This window comes from Mycteria americana, chromosome 1, assembly GCF_035582795.1.
Source record: "Mycteria americana isolate JAX WOST 10 ecotype Jacksonville Zoo and Gardens chromosome 1, USCA_MyAme_1.0, whole genome shotgun sequence".
In the NCBI taxonomy this organism is placed as follows: Eukaryota; Metazoa; Chordata; class Aves; order Ciconiiformes; family Ciconiidae; genus Mycteria; species Mycteria americana.
In genome coordinates this window covers 25,654,464-25,677,822 of record NC_134365.1, presented here as the reverse complement: position 1 = coordinate 25,677,822, position 23,359 = coordinate 25,654,464, and the positions used below count along the sequence as shown (strand labels likewise).

At 37.4% G+C, this 23,359-nt stretch overlaps 1 protein-coding gene across 9 annotated transcripts in view; it reads right to left on the bottom strand.

The window, feature by feature from the left end:
* CADPS2 (calcium dependent secretion activator 2) overlaps positions 1-23,359 on the bottom strand; it is a 321,285-nt gene that overhangs the window by 172,772 nt on the left and 125,154 nt on the right. For all 9 annotated transcript variants that reach the window (XM_075491545.1, XM_075491547.1, XM_075491553.1 and 6 more), the window contains 3 exons: positions 16,824-16,904; positions 12,760-12,996; positions 9,168-9,289 (listed from right to left, as the gene is read on the bottom strand). In XM_075491545.1, coding sequence (XP_075347660.1) covers positions 9,168-9,289; positions 12,760-12,996; positions 16,824-16,904 — 440 coding nt within the window. The remainder of the gene's footprint in view (positions 1-9,167; positions 9,290-12,759; positions 12,997-16,823; positions 16,905-23,359) is intronic.

The following is a 23,359-nucleotide window of genomic DNA, read 5'->3' as shown; positions in this document are numbered from 1 at the left end:
GACATGGTCATTTATAGTCTCGAAATTTCTATATACATATTTACTTCACTTTTGCCTTGAAAAAGATAATTATGAATCCATCACAACATTATTAAAAGTTGAAATCCTTATTTCATGTTATTTATTATTTGTGTGACACTTTAAACCTTCAAAATGTTGTACAAATGTTGATAAACTGACAGTACTTTGATGAAGCAGATAGATGTTGTCATCTCAGTCTAAAGATGTGGGAAAACAAATGACAAAATAGACTGACCTATCTGAGCCTGCACAGTCTATCAGGGAAGACCCAGGAATCAAATCAGAAAATTTCAGTATTCCATCTGGCATCACACCACTTCTCTTTTATTCTGAAACCCTTTTTACTCCTCTTTCTGACTCCTACTGTTCTTATCAGCTGATCCACAATATTCTGCCTTTGTTTCTGCTGTCCTCCTACTCTCAATCTGCTGGTATTGCTTTCAAGTAGGCACATTAACCTGTAGACTCATACCTTATATGCTACGTAGTTATTAAGAAATTTCAAGATCTATAAATTTTGTTCTTCATCTGTTCAGTGGACTATTCTGTAGTCTAAAAGTACTGGGCCTCTTGACACCTCTGAGGATCAATGCACGTACTAACACAGCGACAGCAAAGAAGAGTCTGCCCATGGTGGGGTGAAAAAGTTTTCTGAGTGTCATGAGCATTTGAGAAGTAAAAAGTATTCTTAGCCTGAACAGGACTCAAAAGCAAAAACTTCTTCCTTTTAAACCCTTTCCCCCAACCTTTCTTTTCACCCAAAACAACAAACCAAAACTAAATAAAACCATAAAATTTGTTCCAATTCCAATGCTGTATCTAGTCAAATGTTTAGCAATTATTTTTAATGTACCTGTATTATATTGCTTACAACAAATATAAGCAAATTTTTGAAAGGTCTCTTCAAACCAAGATACAAGAACGGTGTATTTTGAATATGTAAAATGGGACATTCTGATCATATCAAAATTTAAGAGAAATCCAAAGGAATTGTTTTCACGTCAACTATTGCCCACAAACAATAATGCAATTTTCCACAGATGAGGCAGGTGCAGACCACTTTGAATGACAAGTTTCAAATCCACTCTACCAGAGTATTTCAGAAGGAGACTGGAGGTAATATTTGAGGTAATCCTTCCCAGCCCCATATTTTTTGACAGACCACCATCCCCCTACATGATACTTTACAGGCTGCCTTTGCCTTCACTTTGACCCAGCCAGAGACCATGTAGCTATATGAGTACAAGGCTTGACCTGATCCAAAACATTTTTCTTCTAAGCAGGATTTAATTGGCTTTGGCTCAACACCACACTATTCATAGCCAAATGCCTTCCAGTTTGAAGCTGGATCACACATGTATAGATGCTTTAGTGCAATGTTAGCGAGCTTAACGTATGTCTGCAAAATATCAGTCACATTTGCTGTGGATCAGGTGGGAATGAGAATGGAAGCAGATATATTATGTACATTAGGCAGCATGTAAACAGTCTTTCTCCAAGCCCTGATTGTTACAGTGAAAGGGCAACAGTGGGACATGCACCTTCAAGCACCAAGGCTTCCAAAATGCACTATGAAATAAAACTGGTATCAGTCTTGCAAGACACATGCAATGTCATTATACATTTTAAAAGACGACAGTCACCCAAAACAGCTATTCTTTCCAGCAGTGACACTAGATGAGGAGGGTTAATATCCTGACTCTGAACAGAGACCCTCTTAATCATAAAGCCCTCATCCCACCAGCTTTCTGCCTGGGGTCTCAGCGCTGCAGCAGAAGGCAGTGCACTAAAGCCGCAGGCTTCAGAAGTGCAAACATCACACCAGGGCAGAAATCCTGGTTGCTTTCAGTCAATTATTAGCATGCTGAGCACACAGGAGCAAGGAGAACAACCAGGATTTAGCCAGAACAATCAAAAAGATTAAGGTGAAGAAAATTAAAAAAAGATATGCCCTGGTGGCAGAAGGATTATGTTTATTGCTAACTATCCAAATACAGTAGAGATTTCAACCAACTTTAATTATCTCCTTCCTCCTCTCATCCCAATTTCTTCCATGCCACACTTGTTTTGATCTGACAAGTGAATATTCCCTTCTATCAGCGGTGGTTTTCACAAGTCCCTTAGGTAGATAGACTTATGAGAGAATATTTTGGGAGTTAATCATAGAATCACCATAAAATTTAGGCTGGAGGGAACTTCTGGAGGTCATCTAGTTCAAACCCTGCTCAAAGCAAGGCCAGTTAAAATCAGGTTGCTCAGGTTATTATCCAGTTGCGTTTCACATTTCTTTTAATATTAAGAGCCTGTATGTAATTCATATTTCTCTGCAATAAGAGAGGTGAAAAATCTCTTAGACAATATAAAATAGTAATCAATGACAGAACATAGCATAGAAACTTACTTATTTTAGAAATCCCATATCTTTTTCCTGTGCATATCACATTGCTCTTTATATTTGAGCTGATTAGGTATTATTTCCTTTCTTTAAAGAAGCAAGCAATTGATCAGGCATCAAGAATAACTGAATAAAATTGTCATGAAAATTTTCAGCTGAATCCGTACTCCTTTTGTGAAACTCTTCCATCATTAATCCAGAACACAGACTGGGATAAATGTGTATTTTTTTTCTTCTCTGTCTTTTCCTTTGCAGAACCAAGAAAACATCAGGTAATTTCCCACTGGCAATTTCTTTTTTCCTCTTCACAGCTGGATACTAGACCGACATATATGGTATTTCCTCATAGCATCTAATTTTTTGAAAGGTAATTTCTTCCACCCTATTTTATGAATTGCTCCAATCATGACAATCCAAAAAAAGAAAGACTTACTGACGTATGACAAGATCAAAGCCATGATGGAATTTATCCTTTAAAGACACAAAGATGAATCTTAGAGCCAGTTATAATAATCATTACGCAACTCAATCAAACCTAGTTTATGAAAGCAGACACACTTTGTTTCCTGTCATGATCCTTACCCCACTGGCTTCCCTAAAATTCCAAAATACTTATTAAAGGATCACGTTCACCTTCACCAAGTTTTCAACATTGTCCACATAAACATAATTATCTCTCTCAGGCTTTAGCCTTTGAAATGATCTTACTAATAATACACACCTCTAACATACAACCTCACTTTTGTAAATGTTGCATAAAATGTATTTATGTTTCAAAGAAAATAAGTCTGGATGCCAAAAGTGGGCTGAACAATTCTACTTTGTTATCCTCTGTAAGATCAACGCTGGATTTCAGTGCACTGATCTGTAAGTAAAAAAATTCCAGAGGTAGTAGTCAGAAGAACAGGCAAAATCCATCAAGTAAAAGACTGTTCAAGAAGCTAAATCCTGAAGAGGATTTGTCCTCAGAAGATATCATAGGAAGTATATGAACAACAAGCTAAGCACGGTTAGATCAGGTACTATGAAACTGCGATTTCATTATCCCTCTGTAAAAATCCCATGTGCCAATATACTCATTTCAACAAAAAAACACCCAGACAAACAACAGAAAAAAACCCTACACCCTAAGGAGAGTTGGTTAGCTTCCCAGCACTAGACCAGTTTGATTACCGCTTATCAATCTGCAATCAATCAATCTTATCAGTAATCAATCTGCAGATTACTGCAGATCAGCACACACTTGCGTTTCTGTCCCTCGTTTCTTCCTATGTTTGGTCTCTAGTTTTATACTTAAGACTTGAAGCAATATGAGGCAGGGACAACTTTTTCATTCTACTTTTTCTCCTGTGCAAGAGCAATAACCTGGATTCCTATACACATAAACAATATAAGGAATGATTACTGAAAACTAACAGTATAATTGAAGTATTACTGACCAAAATTAGTCTCATTTATGCAGATGTCTCAGACACAGAGCAGGAGCAGATGGAAAAAAAAAAAAAAAGAGTAGGTGTGCTTTCTCTTTCCTTACATATTGTACATCCGTGACGTGCCACCACAAGTTAGGTGACAGTTGTAGGTATGATAATCTTTGTTTCTCTTAATTAAAAAAAAAAATTAGAAAGTTGCAGGGACTATTATGAAGAAATAAAACTAGCCAATGCTTGGAACATGATTGTCACAGGTTATAAATGTTGTCTATCGTTTTTCCCTTCAGAAATGTGATGTTAGGCCATATCCTCAAAACATTCTATTTAAATTATTATTTTTTTCATAAGCAACCATGTCGTTCAAGGAAGTTCTAAATTTGAGAAATTAAACCTTTTTTTCTTTTTTTTTTAAACTGTTCTATAGAATTTTTGCTAAGTAATCTTTAATTATGTATCCACAAGTACTCATACTTCAAATACTTTATGGAATTAACAATGGTAGAATATTGCATAAAAATAACGTGAGCAGCATTTACTTTATTTGTGCAGTCTTGACCAAGGTTCCCTGCCTCCTCTGGTCAGATATTTAATGATGTATTCTTCACATACTTCTAATACATAATAACCCTTTTTATAAGGTTATGCAATCACTGGCAGCAAAATATGATCATCTTATTTGTCTTGTTTACATGAAGAATATCCTGGCTCCATTAAAATTTTCTTATCATGCAAGATATGATCTTTTTCTATTGCATAAATATGTGACAACAGAATGTTACTTGTAGTGATAAAAGATAGCATATTCCCATCTTTTATCTTTAGGCATGATTATATACACCCAAAAGATGACACTTTCAAGAAACCACATTATTTAGTATTCAGAATGACTAAAAATCGATGATAAGAAAATGTGTGGACACCAGGCTCCACAAGACTGAAAACTAAGCCACACCAGTAGCATTTGAAAAATGAAATTAGCACTGGATTTTGCAAGATGACCCCCTGTGGCATCAGAGCAACGAAGTTATGCAAAGCTTCATACAACTGAAGGGGTCCTCTGAAGGCTCTGCTTACTGATCTCCGGCAGAAAAGGTCACAGGCTACGTTTGAGGGATTTTCAGCAGGGCTAAAAGGCAGGAAACAGTTGGAAGGAATGAAGAAATATTTCACAGGCAGTAATAAAAATTTTATAGGGTTTGCATGTGAAGCTGTATAACTGATGTGTTTGTAAAACTGCCCAAGACTTATGCTCAGTCAAACTATATTGTTCTATAGCATTTGCATTTTAGAATGACCATTAGCTACTCAGTAACATACATAGAAACAGTGCTTTATTTAGCTTGTTAAAGAAGGAAACGAAGCACTTCAATATAAACTCACAAAGTTGTTGTGAGATTCAAAGAGAGAGAAAGCAGACAGGGGTTAAAATTAGTAAGAAACCAGAAAATATTTCTTAGTGATAAACTGTCAGGATAAAACTGTGCTCTCCTCTCTGGGACCCTAATTAGGTCTTTCCCCTTTAAGAAAGAACATTGTTTCTAATTTCCTTATTACTCTTATGGACGCATTCAGGGATTCACAGGAATACTTAAATACATATTCATAAAAATAATTGAGAAAATATCCAGCATTTTGGAATAGTGGATAAGTCCTGAGTTAAGTCTCCACTTGACTCATGCTTCCATTATTCTGCACTCTAAGGCCACACTGGCTTGCACTCCAGTTTGAAGCATTCGTCTGAGTATCTCGTTTTCTCCTTTTCACTGTCAAAGCTTTTGAAACTTCTGACTGAGTAGTAGCATTGCGCTGCCTACACCGATGTTTCACAGATGAAAAAAATAGGCATAAATAATTCTTTATACTGCTTCTTTTCACAAATGTAGCTACCAGTTCAAAATGATAAACCAACTACAGAAAATGTGTGTGACAAGCACATGATTTGGAGCTCTTGCCAGCAGTCTCCCACAGCAGGCTGGTGGTAATCATTCACTTTTCATCACTGTCTCATTCTACGCTTAGTATGAGAGCTTTGCTACCCTTTTCTAGCTGCACGTCCTATATAAAATCTGAAGTTATGTTCTCATTTATCTGGGATTTGTCAGTGCAAATATGTTACTGCTAGTGATTTGAAGAATTGAGCTGAACTTCAGTTCTCAATTCTTTTTTTTTTTTTTTTTTGCAATGAGTTTTGTGTTTTCTCCTCCGGCCTCACTGATTATTTTCTTTCATATCCGAATGACGGTACTGAAAATCATCCCAGTAAGGAGCCAGCTCCAGCAGCAGGCAAAGTAGGCAGTAGCCTAGGGCAGCCGACAGCTTGTTTTTTCTGTATCAGAGAAGAGATGGACTGGCTGTGCTTGCCCAGCTGGTGACTGGCCTCTACTTACATGACTTTGCCCATTGCTGCCAAAGGACTGAGGGGAAAAGGACGTATCTCTCTTCCCAGTAGTAGTACCATTACTAACATCAACAGGAGCAGCAAGTCACTTCTGTTTCTACCTCTTCTCACAACTCCTCTTTGCAGGAGAACATCCAACCCTTCACCCAGTGAGTGGCCCTCCCCATCACCCTGGCAGGTCCCTATCTGACAAACAGTGATGAGTGCTGGAAAAAGCAGGGGGGGCAAGAGGAGGCAGGTGACTGCATGGGACAAAGGACGTGTTGGTCATAAAAGTAAGAAAGATCTTAGAAGGAGCGGGCACAGGCTGGGATAGGAGAGAGAAAACAGACACACCTTAAGTCTTCTGAAACTTGGGGACTCCTCCCTGCCTATAGCAGTATTTTCTAGGCTCTCTTCCACCAGCACAATTTTCTGGTTAAACTCTGCCAATTCCTCTTAGTTCCCTCTGCCATCGACCAAAAAAAAAAAGCAATATTGCTAGTGTCAGGAAAACCTGATTTGGCTCTAACAGAAAAATTAAACTGTGGAATAAAGGATCTCCCATTCCATAGGCAGCTTCCTCCATCTTCTTTACTGTTTGCCCATAATTTGCTAATTTCATGCTTGTCTAATTTAATATCCTCCTCCGTTGCCTCAAACTACTTCTCTATGTATGCTCACAAACTGCATGTCTCTATATGCTCATAATCATACTGTATGCCAATGTCTCATAATTACTCTTGCCAGAAATGCAAAACTGTACGACTCAGAAGAGCACAAGAACTAGATAGATTTTAGAGCACTATCAGCCATGCCCCTTCAAGTGACACCGTTTTGTAGGACAACAGGTCAACAGTACCAGTAACTCCCATTCCTGCCCTTCCACAACAATGGTTCAGGGCATCTCTCAATCATCCACTTCCTAAAGATGCATAATTTTTTCCATACAAATCCATATGAATTTAGTTCACACAACATCACTTATATGGAATAGCCTATAACCTGTCTTTCTCCCATGTGCAATCAACTCATACCTATTGAGCCTGAAATCCACTAAATCAGTTTACAAGCTCAAAGCAGGTCCTAACATTACCCTTTTCCTAGAAACACTCCAGTTGTTCTCCTATTGACTCCACCTATTCTGGAACTTCCTTTTCACAAAGTTTCTACTTTGACAGGTAGGAAAGTCAACTAATCTGTTATTAACTTTTACTGGATGTATTGATACACAATGTATACCTGCTGATTGGTTTTACAACATTTACCTTAACCTGCAGCCCCCGGTATGTAATAAGTAAACCATGAACTGACCATGAACCATCCCTACCATGTTTTGTCCACCATATCTGGAAACAGCTAGAGAGAAACAAAACCCTTACCTCTACAGACTGTTTTCTGGAAGGAGAATGATTGTGCCCAAGATTCAAGAATTTGTGTATTCTAGCTGATTTAGGGAGATTTGAAGACCCATACCAATGACATCAGGGGTTAATCGAGCATTTAAAACAGAAGCTAACAAGTTCAAGGGTGAAGAAAAAGAAAGACACACCATCAGAGGAAAGCGGAACCTTGACTGTGACAGTAGGCAAAGGTTGGAGGCACTTGTTGCAGGGAACAGTATGACAGCAACTCTGAGTTTGAAAAGAAAGCACAGCTTGGAGATGTGCCCTCCACGAGAAAGACTTGCGACTCTCATGGGACCCCAAGCCACCAAAGAATGCCCCAACAGGTCCACAAATGAGCAGGGGATGTTGCATACCCACTTATGACCTTGCTTCAATGTGTTTATCTGTGTGTCTTTCACACTATCGTTGCTTTTAGAAGTTCCTGACATACTACATGCAAATGATAAGACTGACCATTCCTATGCCCTGGAGAAGGAACACAGACAGGGACTGCGACAAGTGAATTTTACATCTTGTCCCACATACTTAGAGCTCTGCAAAGCTGTCTAAATACATTACTGGAGTAGGCTGCTAGCTACTTACTTGCCAATGAAATTTGCTGCAACTAGGAGAAAGTCCACCAAATTAGATCTCCTCCTCCTCCCAATCCCAGAAGCGGCAGATAAAACTCTGTGCTTATAATTTTGCCATATTTGGCAAACAGAAGTCCGTATTTGTGGTCTGAATGGAATAGAAACTACCATCCCAACTCTGTTGAAGATGTTTTCTCAGATGCTGTAACAACTGCAATTTTTAAATCGTCTTTCACAAGGCACACTATGGTGCCAGTAAAACCCCAACACGCTGTCTGGAAAGTTATCTACAAAAGATTTCAAATGACATTTTAACAGAGAGAAAAGTGTCTGAAGTCAGTGTGTAAGGTCAAACAAATCAACCAAAACCCACACTTAATTTTCTTCCTCTCTGCCACTCTGACTGGTTCAACTACAGATGGCATGATGTTATCCCCCTCCAAGTCAGTTTGCTCACTGCCTCCCTCAAAAATTAATTGAAAGAAGTGGATCCTATAATTTAAAATGAAATAGGCTCAGCAGGTGAGTAAGCTTTGTCAAGATTGATTACTGAGTATTGATTTTCTACCAATTGTACAAGTTACACTCCACAAGGTCACCTGCACATTAACCTAGAATACATAAAATCACCTCAGGCTAACATCTATCGAGAGGTTTGTATTTTCAGAGGATTCAGGTAAGAACACAACGCTGCAGCCTCTAGCTCTTTTCCTCGCACACAAATTCGATGGTATTTATTTGGACAGCATTCACACTTTGTACTCTCTTCACCATAAATAACTATTATTTGTATTTTCATTTTTCAGAAAGAATTTAAGATAACTACCCAGGAAAAAATTTCATATAATCTAGCACTAACTTAATTGTAAAAGCTGTAAAGATACTCGTAACTGTAAAGTTAGGTTCTCCCATGATATGAAGGACAGAGATGCTGGATGCAGTGACAGCAGAGCGGCTTACTGTGGCCTGGAAGCTTCTGCTTGGTCCGTCTGAAGCTTCTCGCCCCCTTCCACTTCCATGGTGCAGTAGACAATTCGATTGGGAGCGACTGACTTCAAACCTTGTACCTCCATTATAACAATCTGAGGAAAAGAAAGCAAATAGTTTATCCTTCAGAAAACATTACCTAGCACAGCTGTTGCAGTACTAAGCTCCACGCAGGTAAAAAAAACAAAAGAAAAAAAAACCCCAGACTCCACTCACTCAAATCTTCAGACAGAGAAGAGTTTTTAATTTTGCCTTCTTTTTCCACTTCAACAATATATAGTAGGAATTGAAATTTTTGCTCTGTTTCTACTTGGACAACGACCAAAACCTCACTCCAATCATAATTTAAATGCTAGTAGTTGAATTTCAGACTAATGTCTAAATATAATTCTAAATCTTAATACATGAGAAAATGTATCTTTTAAACAGCCATCTAAGTAAGTATTTATAGAACGAACAGGTTACTAAGTCAGACTGTAACCAAGACAAGTAAGTACACTGATCACATCTTGAAAGGTTAATCGTGGTGCTGTGACACTGGAGGTTGCAGCCTTTGAATCTCAGAAGCGATTTGGTGTTGTGCTGAGCATGAGGCAGGTCAGAGCATCGCTCTCTGCTGCTGAGATTTTTTTCCCCCACTACCTACCCCTTTTCCTTCTCCCAGCTCAGTATGTGCAGTCAGGTTCAGCATGCATGTGGGGATGGGGGGGGGGGGGAAGAGAAAGGGAAAAAGCCACCTCTACCAGCTGCACCCTGAGAAATTTCCTGACCAGGGAAATTCTGAGCTTGGCAGACCCCACAGTTTTTCAGCTCCTCTAACTACTCAGTTATAGCTCAGAAGAGGCAAATGCAGTCCTACTTCAAATGCTCTCTGCCTTTTATAAGCCTTACGGTTTGTCACAGTGTGAAATGATTGGAATTTTTACACTTCAGATGTTTCTAATTCAGAGAAGATTTGAGAAGAAAGTCAGGTTTCCCTGCTTGCTTTGGAAAAGCTGCTTTCCTTTCCAGCCCCATTTGGGCCTATGAGAAGAAACTGGATAAAACATAGTCCATTTAATCAGCAGAGAAGCTGTCCTCAACTGAACTATACAGGAAAACCAGTATTTGTTTGATTGTTTTAAAGGTGACAAAAGTAATGACTACTTTTGGTCTCATTAGAAGCAATTGGTTTCTTAGGTCAGCAAGCAACTACTAAAATATTTTGCTATTAAACTGTTTGCATATTTGCCAATTTGTTTCAATTCAAGTATGTTAAGCCAGACTTCACCGCTAGCTGTAAAATCCTTTGTGTTTTAAAACTCCCAGAACCTTACTAATAGTTAGATGTCTTGTAAAATTGCTAGTTTGGTAATATTACAGGGAGGTGACAGTCATTGATCATTTAGAACATTTTTACATTACTCATAAATTATCAACACTGCCTATTACACTTTATAAATAATAACAGCAATTCAGGGAGAATGAATCACCTCCTTTTCCATCTTTTGTAGTCCAGGAATTCAAGTAGTTATCAAAGTGATCGATGATCACTGAGAGACTGCACTAGAGATCCTTCTAGGTAACACTGCCTATACGGTCTTTCCACATGCCAAATGTATGTCCTTGTTGAATGCAGACTTCATGTTTATTCATTTTTATGTTGATACTTCTTTTCCTTGAGTTTCCAATTTAATTGCACAGTACATTTGTCTTTCATAGTAATTCTGGATTCCAGCAATGGAAAAAAGTTGCATTTCATTAGGAAGGAAGCTGTCACTAGCTGATTTACTAGCTCATTAGCTGATAAACAGCTTCCCAAATATTGCTTCTCTATTTCTGAAACTGTCCAACAGCTGAAGAACATAAGTGATTAAGTCTTCTCCTACTACTTTGACATTTTATTTCTTTATTTTACAAATTTCTGCAAACAGGCTATTTGAGGAAACACCCAACTTGCCAAAACAGTCACTGCTGCTTGTAGTGATGCACAGGGGTGTCTCTTATCTTAGCCAGTAAGGTCCATTCCCACCAGAACATTATAAATGTTACTAACATCTTTTGCTGTTCTGTCTTAATAACAACATGCATGAACCCCAGCCACTTCCCCCCCAAGAAATTTTCATCGCGTTCTTATACTCTGTCCTAATGTTTAGACATGTTATAGATTTCCTGTTCATTCTTCTGCTGGTGCAGCAGCCCTCAGTGGGGATTTTGCTGGTTATCCTACAATTTAGTTAAGTCACACCACAGAAGACATGACATGGATATGTTTACGTGTTATTCAAGAAATGTGAAATTGTGCACATATTCAAAAAATTTTCCAAAAATAAAGTGTTCTGTCTCCAAGGAAATGCAATCAGCTTTTCTTATTTGCCCATTTGCATAGAAAAAGAGCAATCTTCCATGTTTCAGTCTAAATGAACATCAATTCAGCTGTTTCCTTTTGCCCTTATATCCTCTGAGATTTAGCTTCCCAAGAGTAAGATATGCACATACTTGTCCAGCAAGAAACTCAACTTGTGTGGCTAATACCATGTTTAAAATGAAAATTTGCCCTACTAAAAACTGCTGCATGTGGAGTAACACTTTAATTCTTTGCCTTGCACAGGATGAACTGTAGATTACTAACCTTGCAGAACATCTGAGTGTTTTCTTTATCAGTGATGCGGGGGTGGGAAGAAAGCTAAATTCATCAGACCTAATAGTCTACATTTCTAGTATGAGAGGGGAAGGGCTGTAAACAAAGCAAAACTGTACCAAATTTACCGGAAATTATATCTCCTGTCATTTTTCATTTCATGATTGTTTCAATCTTTTACTGTGCTTTTCCCCCAAATATCACATCAGTTTTAGTACATAATATTTCTCTATAGAGGCACAGAGAAAGCTTTTCTTCTTCTTACATCCCTTGCCAAGCAAACTTTCTTGAAGAGAGAAAACATTACTGACAAACTTTTTCAGGTACTTTTTAGGTGCTTCAGAACTACTCTTCATTATTGCTATTTATGGACCATTCCTGGCTTAGTATTCCACTTGAGGCAGACACAGCACACGTGATGGAGACACACAGGATTCAGCACAGGAGTTATAAAACTACTTTATCATTTCATATACTTCAGTACTAAGGCCTGCACTCCAGTTTTACATGCTTGATGAACTAATATTTTTTGGCATATAGAATGATGGAGATTACTACTCTCTGAAAGTTGATGTTGGGCTTCTACATTATTAGCTAGTAATATCAAAATTGCATGCAGTGGGATAAGTAATTTCTCTGTTCCTGATAACAACCAGGTTCCGTTATTACGTTCAAAAGTATACTTAGGTATTAATGTATACTGGAATTCATTTAAAGTTACATTTGTGTGGGAGATCAAACGTCAATGCAACCACTGCTGCAAGAAGAAGATGCATCATATAGCTGTACTCTAACTTCTAATTATCAAAGGGACAAAGAATAATTTACTTCTTTAACATAACATTTTAAAATTACCAAGGAAGGACTAATAACAAAAAAGTGTCAAGACACAGATATTCTAGTAATTTAAACTGTCAACAAGTTTTCTGTGGAATATGTAATTACCTCTAATGTGAAGGAGAGGACCACATCAGACTTCGACAGCTGAACCTCATTTTCATCTCCTATGTCCAAGAACGCAGAATTCTGTGATCGCTTTAACTTCTGCAGTTTAAATTCTGGCCCACCTTTAGACACTGGAAGACTTTCCAAATTTGCCATCAGCAGATTCACCGAAGACCTCAACTCTTCTATGTACATGTTCTCCATTTCTCTTGTTACAAATTTTGGGAATTTTCTTTCCTTGGAAGATATATTTTAAAAGTTAGGGAAGAAAAAAAATCATTCCACATTATAGGTCATGTTAATTTACTGATTTGCTCTCAGTTAAGAGATATTTAATAAAAATAGAAATCTTAATTCCAGTGTCTATCTATTTTTCTATCTTCAAAACAGTAATGGGAAGGCTAATCCCATAAATAGAGTTAAGTTTGACAAGCAGAAATGTAATTTGAATTGAGAATTCCATCATATTCCTCAAACAAAATATCTCTTTGAACACGTCAAAAAAAATAAAGTAAGGGACATTTGTAAAAACGGAATCTCTTGCCCCTCCTGAATCATTTAACCATAAACCCAGGTTGAATATGTACACATTAGATATTTCTAATACATGTGTTTTAAGCGTATGAATTGACAATACACTTTTAATATTACCTTCAAATATTTTAGGAATTAATAAAATGAACTGTCCACTCATAATTTTGTTACTTCATCCATTTCCCATGCTACCAAAAATATGTCAGTCAATCACATCTGTGGTTTTAACATAAAGCTGTTAAACTAAAACCATGACACAAAATTCCCATCATTGTTTATTTCTATTTTTAATAATAGGTCATTCATTTTGAAAGTAATGCTGAATTATTACACATGGGATAATTTTAAACATAAGTGTTAGAGCGAACATAAAAATCACTTTTTTCCTCTGTAGGAGTTAGATAATAGTGTTTAAATATTGCGTGTATAACAAAGAGGGAACAAATAAACATATATAATGCATATACGAACACGTACAGAGGCAATTTTATGCACAGTTTCTCCCCTGATATTGAATATAGGGCAGCTTGGGAGAATATGTCACTCAAGATTAAACAAAAACATAAATTATTCTAAAATATGTGTTTTACGTATAAATGAGAAACAAACACTGCTTCCCACGTATTGTCTGCAAAGGTAGGCACCTTGCTCCTAAACCAGCCAATTTTTATCGTTATCTGTTATAAGAAGTATCATAAATGTTTTACATTTAAAACCTTTACAGTTGATTTTGTTCCAATAACAAAGACCAAGCAAGTTGACTATGACCCAAAACACTGCAGCAAGTCCAGGTCTGGCTCATTACAGCATTACAGAGCCAGTATATTACAGATTGAAAAAGAAAAAAAAGTTATTTATAGTTAGAAACTAAAAACACAGGGTAAGGTTCAGGGTGCTCTAGCCAAAGAAAAACCCACTTTAGAGTGTTTTTCAAACTGTACCTTATCCTGTGAGGATCACTCAAATAATAATATGCCAACACAGAAGACAGAAAAGACAGACTGTTATTATGCTGGTAAAAGATCTGTCCTCTTATCAAGGTGCTTTTTCCACCCCAATGTAAAAATCGAGGAAACTTTTTACAATGCCTTTTGCTGTATATTTTTTATGACTATAATCTTCCATGATTTCAGACAGCACTATCAGAATATATGGAGGCCTTTATTTCTGTAAAACCTAAATGTTTGTAGCCACTTCTCTCCCTCACAAAACAAGGGTGAGGATCCTCCATAAAGACTCTGAGGTCTACAGATTTCACCCCTCCCACCCACCCCTCCCTCTTATTTGCTTTTTTAAGACAGTGAATTTGTAACAAAATTGCTATAGCACATAATATTTAAAATAATTTAGAGACACAACAAGAATAGTGGGGTTTTTCCACTATTTTTAGTGTATATGCACAGGAATGTAATTACATTGATATGAAAAGCCCAGATCATCTGAAGAACACATCCCCCTGCACAACACTGGAATTTTAGGAACTCTGATTGCAACATATTGGAATACATCCTGAAACAAAGACCCTGGAGACAGATGTGAGACACTGATCAGGCTGATGTACACACAAGCTTTTAGGTCTGGGTTCTGAGAGTGCTAAAATGGATTTTCAGGATGCATTTCTCAAGGAGAAAAGACACTGGGTAGTCTCTTCATAGGATCACATAGAAGTTTATCTTAGAAAAGCATAGCACCAGTTACAATAGGTAGAAATTCCCATTAGGTCATACACACTGATTTCAACTACTTTAAATTTAGTCATATGAACAACAGATGGGCAAACAGATGCACAAATTCCCCATTGATTTTATTCTGTCATAGATGAACATATTTCCAAGGTTCTTGTCTCCATGAGATAGGCTAAATTATCTTTTCTGCTAAAATAAACTTCTCATTTATAATTATCAACTTGTAAAATCAGTAAGTAATGTATTACAGGAACCAGGGATGAGACCTGAACAACAAAAAAGCTATATGCAGAGATTCCTCTTGAGCTGTGCTGATCTTTTGAGACTGCAGTTTAATAATACTCTTACAGGCAGGTAATCACTGAAAACCCTTTTCTTTACCAACAAAGATGCTAGAATACATAATCCAGTATCAAAACGCTTTTTACCTTGTTTTTGAGCTCTGAGAATAAAGTTCATATTTTGCAGCATTTGATTGCTTAGGCTTAAATAATCTTAATAATTCTCACAGCTGCTAGAATGAGGACTAGCTCTCAAAGTCCCCCACAAAAAATTCCGCATTTTAAGTAGTTTAAAAGAGATGTATGAAAACTCCGATTTCTGACTTGGATGTACCAAGTAGGGCATGGAGTTCCTTATTCTGTGCAAAACTGTGCAGTTGACACTGCAGCAATCACGAGAATTTTCAAGTAATGGTTCGGGTAACAAATGGATAAATACATTTTTCTTTAAAAAATCTACAGATGTGCAGTGTATGCACATTAGAGACAGAATGAACAAGATTTACGTGGTTTAAATAGTGCTCATAATTTTCACTTGCTTTAAAATGAATTTGAAACTTTTATGGACAGCATTTTGCTTTTTAGGAAGGTTACACCTCCAAGTTGTTACTTATGAATTTCATGGACCTAAATGATAATTTCTTCCTTTTAAAGAAACAAGCAAATCTTAACTGCTTTACAATTAATATCATATTAATAGAATATACTTTTTTTCTGCACACACAGAGTATAACATACATATTTCCAATATTTTGTAACTTTTGGAGCTAAAGGCAAGAAGGCAACAGAGCAAACATAGGATTATTGGACAACTTTCATTATAAGCCCAGGCTTCACAGAAGATTGAAGAGACTTGAGATTGCCTTTCTGTGAAAAAGGAGTCTTTCTCCAAAATTTAGTAAGATATGGCCAGGGACAATACCAATCCCATCTGTGATATTTAATGTAGAGGGGCATAATCCTGTCCACTGAAATAAAATACAAGCTATAGGAGAGAAAAATAGGCTTGGCATTCTAAAATTTACAAAAATAATTTATAATTTACCCAATCACCACTAATTTGACCTACAAGACTCACTCATAATTTTGTTACTTGCAATACTAGTATAACCATTATGAACTTAGACTTAATCTATAAATGTAAACTATATTATATATACTTAAAAAGTATATCGCATATAAGCTGTAGTAAGACATAAACATTATGGTAATACCCCTAATTATGCACAGCATAATGCACTTCTGTATGTGAAAGATGACTTATTTTAGTTCCAAAATACATAATCCCAAATGTGCAAATAATATACCCTTTGTTTCACCACTGGACTTGCCAATGAAGGAAAGGTAGGATCACACAGCATATGACTTTCCAAAAACAAGTTTTGCTTTCTCCCTACCCCTGTTGACACAGATACTCCAGAGCAGAAAGAAATGCATCTGCCAGACTGTTTTCAGATGATCTTCTGCTTAATTTTCAAATCAGAAACTGGAAACACACGCTATGTATCATCCCACTCAATCTCATATGAAGATATGTTTTTGGTACATGAAAGCAACCACTTACCCTTGCCATTTGTTCTGCCAATTGTAGTCGTCCATCTAGTTCACGTCTGATCTGGGCTGCTTGCTCATCTCCATTATCCAACTTGGACAGAGAACAAAAATAAAAAGTTAACTGTAAGAAACACACACTATATTTTAACTTTATAGCAAGCAATGTAGTTAAAAACAAAATAGAAATGAATTGCATCCTTTTCATCTTAAAATCAGTGAAACACTAAGCAAATACATGACTTCCAGTCTTACCAAGAGGAAAGAAATGTAATGGCCATGAGTTACCCATGGCAGTCAGGGTCTCTGAAGGGTAGCCAGCATTCCCTTGAGTTTTTAATACTCAGGCTAAACAGAAGAAGCATTATTTCCTTATGAAAATAGCTGAAAACATTTCTCCATGAAGCAGAAAACTGGACTGACAGACTGGCTTAGAAAATGTTTACAAGGAAATCTGCTCTTTGGTGCCATGAGTTCCTGTATGGGAATATATAGGTATAGGGAAAGAAAACTGTGTGGCTATGCCTTCTAAGCATGGTATTATTTCAGTCACATAGCTCTTTTCCTCAAATATTGGCTAACTGCTCACATCAAGGCATATCCAATTTTTGAGCCTCCAATATTTTCATACCTAGGGAACAGTCATGACTAAACATCTGACTTCAATCGGGGAGGTGAAGGGGAAGGACCCATCTCTTCACCTCAACAGAACAGCTGGGTCCCAACAGAAAAGAGACTCCCCAACTCATTGTTCACCTGTTTACTTGTTAAGGGCGGTGGGGGGGAATGCAGGCAAAGTGAGGCTTCACCTCAATGCACTGACCTGCATGGCTGGTTAAGAGGAAGAAGCATGATGCATCTGGAAAAGATCAGGTACAACTTGCCTTCTTACCCAAATAAATGCCAAACAAGGACAGAGTCCCAGTGGAGGGCTCGCTCTGTCCCTAGGGCTAACCACAGACACGATGAAACATGCTGATACGACCGTAGTGCATTTCGTATGTCGCTAAGGTTTAAGGATACATGAATTGCTCTTCACTGAATAAAACTTAAATTGATTAGGGATGTAAACTGGCAAAAATTGGTTCTCTAATTAAATGACATCTTCAGCTAAAGAATGCACAATTAGTTTGGTAAATGACTGATTACATTAGACTAAGCTTTTTAAGTAAGACCACTATTCAGTGCATCAGGCCAAATACATAACACCATCTCCTTTGCAACGCTCCTCAGCTAAATCCAGTAGATCTTATTGAACCAAGGCACTCTTAAAAATTAGGCATTTTTTCTTTCAAAATCCATTTAAATAAAAGGAATAATTAAAAATACACTATCCAGCGCTTACAGGTCAATTACAGCATTACGTATAATGCAAATCTGACCACATTTAGCAATAGGATGAAAAGTTTTCCGCTGCTAGTATGGAAGCGATGACAGAACACGCAATCTGTCACCTGTGCAATCTGGCGTCTCGCAAGATCCTTGTAGGAACTGATCCAGACTGCCAGAAAGCAAGAGAACAAAACCTGATGGCATCCCTAGAAGAGGCTCAAATTTAAACTAGAGAGTAGAAGATGGATCATGTTCCAGACTGGAAGGGTCCTCCCACTAAGTGTGTCTGTAAATCTGCTCCTAGTTTGGCTGTGAGCATAAATGGCAGGAGCATTCTCAATGAAAGCAAATATTTTAGGTTTACAGAATACAATTACAGTATTTCAAATAAATTCCCAAATTTGTATTCTTCCATTTCTTAACAGAGCAACAGACTGCTTATTGAACTTGTCACCAAGAATATTTCTAACTTCTATTTTCTTTTGTATTATAACCACATAATTTTTGCAATTATTTTTGTTTAATCAGTATGAAAGTCAGTCTAATATGAAAAACAATTTTGTTTTCCTTTTGGGCTAAGAGAAGGTCAATGTTATTTTAATAATATATCCCATGACAGGCAATTGCTTGGAAAATATCTGCTTGAAGGTAATTTTGATGACTGAATTTTGATTTCTGCAAAAAGGAGGGTGTGGGAGAGCAGAACAAATCTAAAACTTTTTCCTCTGTCAAGGCGTAACTTAAATGACTGCCTCTATTATTAATTCATTTGAAGAGGCAAAAGCTTTTGTTTAAAGACTGATATTTAGTTATTTTTCCATTTTAAAAACACATTAAATGATCATTTAAGTTAATGAAGGTGTAACCTGGTTTTGTAAATCTTAACATTTTTTCCTTAACTATGCATTGCTTCCCATTACCTTTTTGTACTTGAGTACTTAAAAATGTGCTGACTTCCCTACTTACTTATTTTTAAACTTCAGTCTTCTTCCTGAAATACTTATACATTTTAATGGTTTTGTTAATGTATGTATGTAATGATGTTTTGTAAGGTATGGAAAGAAGCTGAAGAGGTGAAACACTGAAGAACGCTGCTTTACTTCTAGAAAAGAGCCAAGGTAAGAATGACAGGTAGGTCATTCACAGCTGTCCTAATAAAAAGTAAAGTTGTTGATATTAGCATTTTTGCAGTATGCAAAACGAAGTGACAATAAGAAAACCAGTAACTTTCATATCAAGTTCCATGCAAGGTCATTCTACTTGTTTTTCATTCTACTTGTTTTTGATGCATTTTTTTGAATTTAGAATAAAAACAACTTTGCAAGCAAAGCAGTCAGCGATTATGAATGTGTAATCAATCACACTTTATATATCTGCTGAATCTGAAGTGACAACAACAGTAAGACTGAGTAGATTCTGAAACTTCAGGTGGCATTTGGAATTTGAGAGTTGTGTCCACTTTTTTACATAGGAAAGACACTTGGTACAATCCACCATATGGGTGGGAAGCAGTGACAAGGGTTAACATTAAGTGTACCCTTTTCCTTAATTCCTTATTCATGGATCACACCCATACCCAAGACATCTGTGGAATACAACAGTTATGACAACCATTGCAGTAATTTTCAAACTGTTAAATAAAAACCAGAAAAGCGCGTGACATTATGCACAGAAATGAATATAAATGTAACACTGCAGAAAAACAACTCAGATTCTTCTCAGTATTGCAACTGAAATTTGGTTAAAAAAATCAATAATTGGTAATCACGTAAAATTCAAGCAAAGTGGTTTTGTTGTTTTTGTTTTTTTTTTTTTTTTTTTTTAAGAATAATTGGCATTTACATGGCATCACATAATGCTTCCCACCTTTAAATATGAAGGCATGTTTTTTAAAAAAAGTTATAACCTTAGAGATTATTTTAAAAGAGCATACATATAAATTGTATTTAATAAAAACATTTCAGCTTTTTGCAATGGTAGTAATTATACACCATAGCTATTTACTGACTGCACCAACACTAGAGATGTTCCTCATGTTGCTTAAACCTCACATAACCAATTAGTCAGTATTTTAGCAGCAGGGGACCTCACTACAGAAGACTCTACAGACATGACAGACCTCTTTTCAATACAGAATACACCAGAAGTCCTGACCAAACAAACCAATGTTTCCCCTAAATGCCATATACCTGGCCCCCAAAACTTGTAAAACCTAGGCAAAGACACTGAATCCCCTTTTGAGGGCAAGTTAATTCCGTAGGAAAATTCCCAACTGAGGAAGAGTATGAATAAGACAGCTGTGTCACTTGTGCCCTTTCTTTTTGCAAAGATAATTATACGGATTTTAAAAGCTTCTTCAGAAAAATCAGTAGTTATGAATGACTACGCTTGGGTGAATAAGAAACTACTTTTTATTCAAAGAAAAAGTGGTAGCTCATCATCTTTTTTTTCCCAATGGTGTTATATAAAAACAGCTTTCTAAAATAAACCTGCCACCGTTAGACATCAAGCTATTCATTTGAAAATGTTTTTATTCATTAATGCTTGAAGTTGCCTTTATTTTTTCTTACTCTGAAAAGGGCAATCATTTTTATTACAAACGTCTTTATTAGTAGAGATGGAGTGGGAACGTCCTCAATACGCAAGTTGCCCAACAGTTCTTATTAGAGAATGTTTTCAGTTGCTTATATAAGTGTCGACTTCTAAAAGACAGGCTGAAGTTTTCTACTCGAAATTTCTGCTTTAACAATTTCAACCAAAACTTTCCATTGCTTCTGAAGAGGCCAGGGAAGACAATACACTGCTTTATCCCTAATAAGAAAAATGGTGACCATCTTGTCAAAGAGCTCTAGCACCATCTTGCTTTGAAGTAAGGATCTCAAATTTAGCAGGGCTGCATCTGTGAAAATCGGCTCAGCTCTCGCAAAGTTACGAACCTTTGAAAAATGAAGTTTGCAGCAGTCAGGCTGCAAACAGCCGCTACCAGAGGCTGAATCAGATTCAGCATTCAGACTCATCTTCAGGTCGTGCTCTTCTCTGTCTTGAATATGCATGGAGTCTACGCTCCTCAGATTATTTGCTCATTTAAGAAAGACTGTAAGCTTATCGGAGTTAAAAATCACTATTTGGATCAACAGCATGATACCTTGCTTGACAAAGTGTTAATTTGTGTGCCTAAACAGCACAGAACACAAATATATCTGAACGAATTAATGGTTACGTATTTTAAAAGGTTGGAAAAGACTGCATACTTTTTGATTCATATGTAAATAATAACTTTTTAAAAACATAGTATTTAAAAGGCTGTAAAATATTTGTGTATTTTGGTGCGAAAGAAAAATGGTACACTGGTAAAAAATCTGGTTAATGTGCAAGAGCAACTTAAAGTAAAAAATGTACTAATGCTACCAAGAGGTACTGCGCTAAAGCCCATGGCACTCATTTGCATTCCTCTACATACAGAGTAAGTCAGATAGCCTTTGCCCAAGAAACAAGACCAGTTTCAGTACAGATGAGTACTGGCCTGCTGCAAGTTATTGTTCTTTACATTCACAAGTGCTCAAACTAACTGATAGTTCCTCCAAGTGACTATTTTATTAATGATCAGTTAGCTTCCCTGCAGCTTTCTAATTCACAGTAAGATCAATGGGAAATTACATTTATGTGCTGGCTTGGGCTGGAATAGAGTTAATTTTCTTCACAGTAGCTAGTATGGGGCTCTGTTTTGGATGTGTGCTGAAAACAGTGTTGACAATACAAGGATGTTTTAGTTATTGCTGAGCAGTGCTTACACAGAGTCAAGGCCTTTTCTGCCTCTCACCCCACCCCACCAGCGAGCAGGCTGGGGGGGCACAAGAAGCTGGGAGGGGACATGGCTGGGACAGCTGACCCCAGCTGACCAAAGGGACATTCCATACCATATGGTGTCATGCTCAGCATATAAAGCTGGGGAAGAAGAAGGAAGGGGGGGGGACATTCAGAGTGATGGTGCTTGTCTTCTCAAGTAACTGTTACACGTGATGGAGCCCTGCTTTCCTGGAGATGGCTGAACACCTGCCTGCCCATGGGAAGGAGTGAATGAATTCCTTGTTTTGCTCTGCTTGCGTGTGTGGCTTTTGCTTTACCTATGAAACTGTCTTTATCTCAACCCACAAGCTTTCTCACTTTTCTGATTCTTTCCCCCTTCCCACCGGTGGGGGGGAGTGAGCGAGCGGCTGCGTGGTGCTTAGCTGTCAACTGGGGTTAAACCATGACAGTTTACTTGCCCATGGCAATATAAATTTCTCTACATTTAATGACTAAATTGACAGTTCACATATCTTAGGACTTGCTCTTTTCTGCAACACATAATCCAAAGTCTTTGCACTCTGTGTGACATAACGGTCATTTCATTTTTTCTTTATAGCCACTTTTTGCCACACATAACCAAGTCTGGGCCCTGCTGAGCTGACAGGTTATTTGTGGATGCCCATGTGAGGTAACCTGCAGGAGCCATCCCTGACTACTGTCTGACAGCCAAGGCAAAAACTGTCAACATACACCAAATGGAGTAAAGAGCTTGGATTAAAAGTGTGATTACATAATGCTGAAAAAAAATGGATTTCTGGAAGTATCTAATGGCATCCAGCAGCAAGGCTGGAAGAGAAAGCGAACACCAGAGAAGCCCTAGTGCTCAATTTTGGTTGTCAAGCAAGCAAGCAGCAAGCAGGCAGTAGGTGTTGCAGATACAGATACCGACGTTTTTCAGACCGTTGTCCTTGCTACTCTTATCTCTGACTCTAAAAAAAGGAGTTTTGCTTCAGACAGACCTGCTGTCTCTAAGACCCACAGGATTTGTTCCCGTTCTTATCTCTACACAGGTGGAGTTGCTCTAAAGGAACAGACTGGGAAGAGATTAAAGGTGTCTGCAATTCCCGGCAGTGTTAAGGAGCCTCCATGCGCTGAACACAAACAGCCTCCGGAGATTCCCAGTTTCCCAAGCTTGTGAACCAAGATTAGCAGCTATATGTGTAAAAGTAAGAGGATCAACAGCTTCCAAATCAGGCCAAAAACAGAGCGCCCAGCTCCAGTCTACGACAGCAGATGCTTTTGGTCATGAATTCAACAGGACTTAACTTCTGAAGAACAAAGTCGTGACAGAAGTAAATTGCTTACACTTCCTATAGGAGGAAAAAAACAGATTTGATTAAAGGGCAGGACATGTGAAGCTTTCTAAAT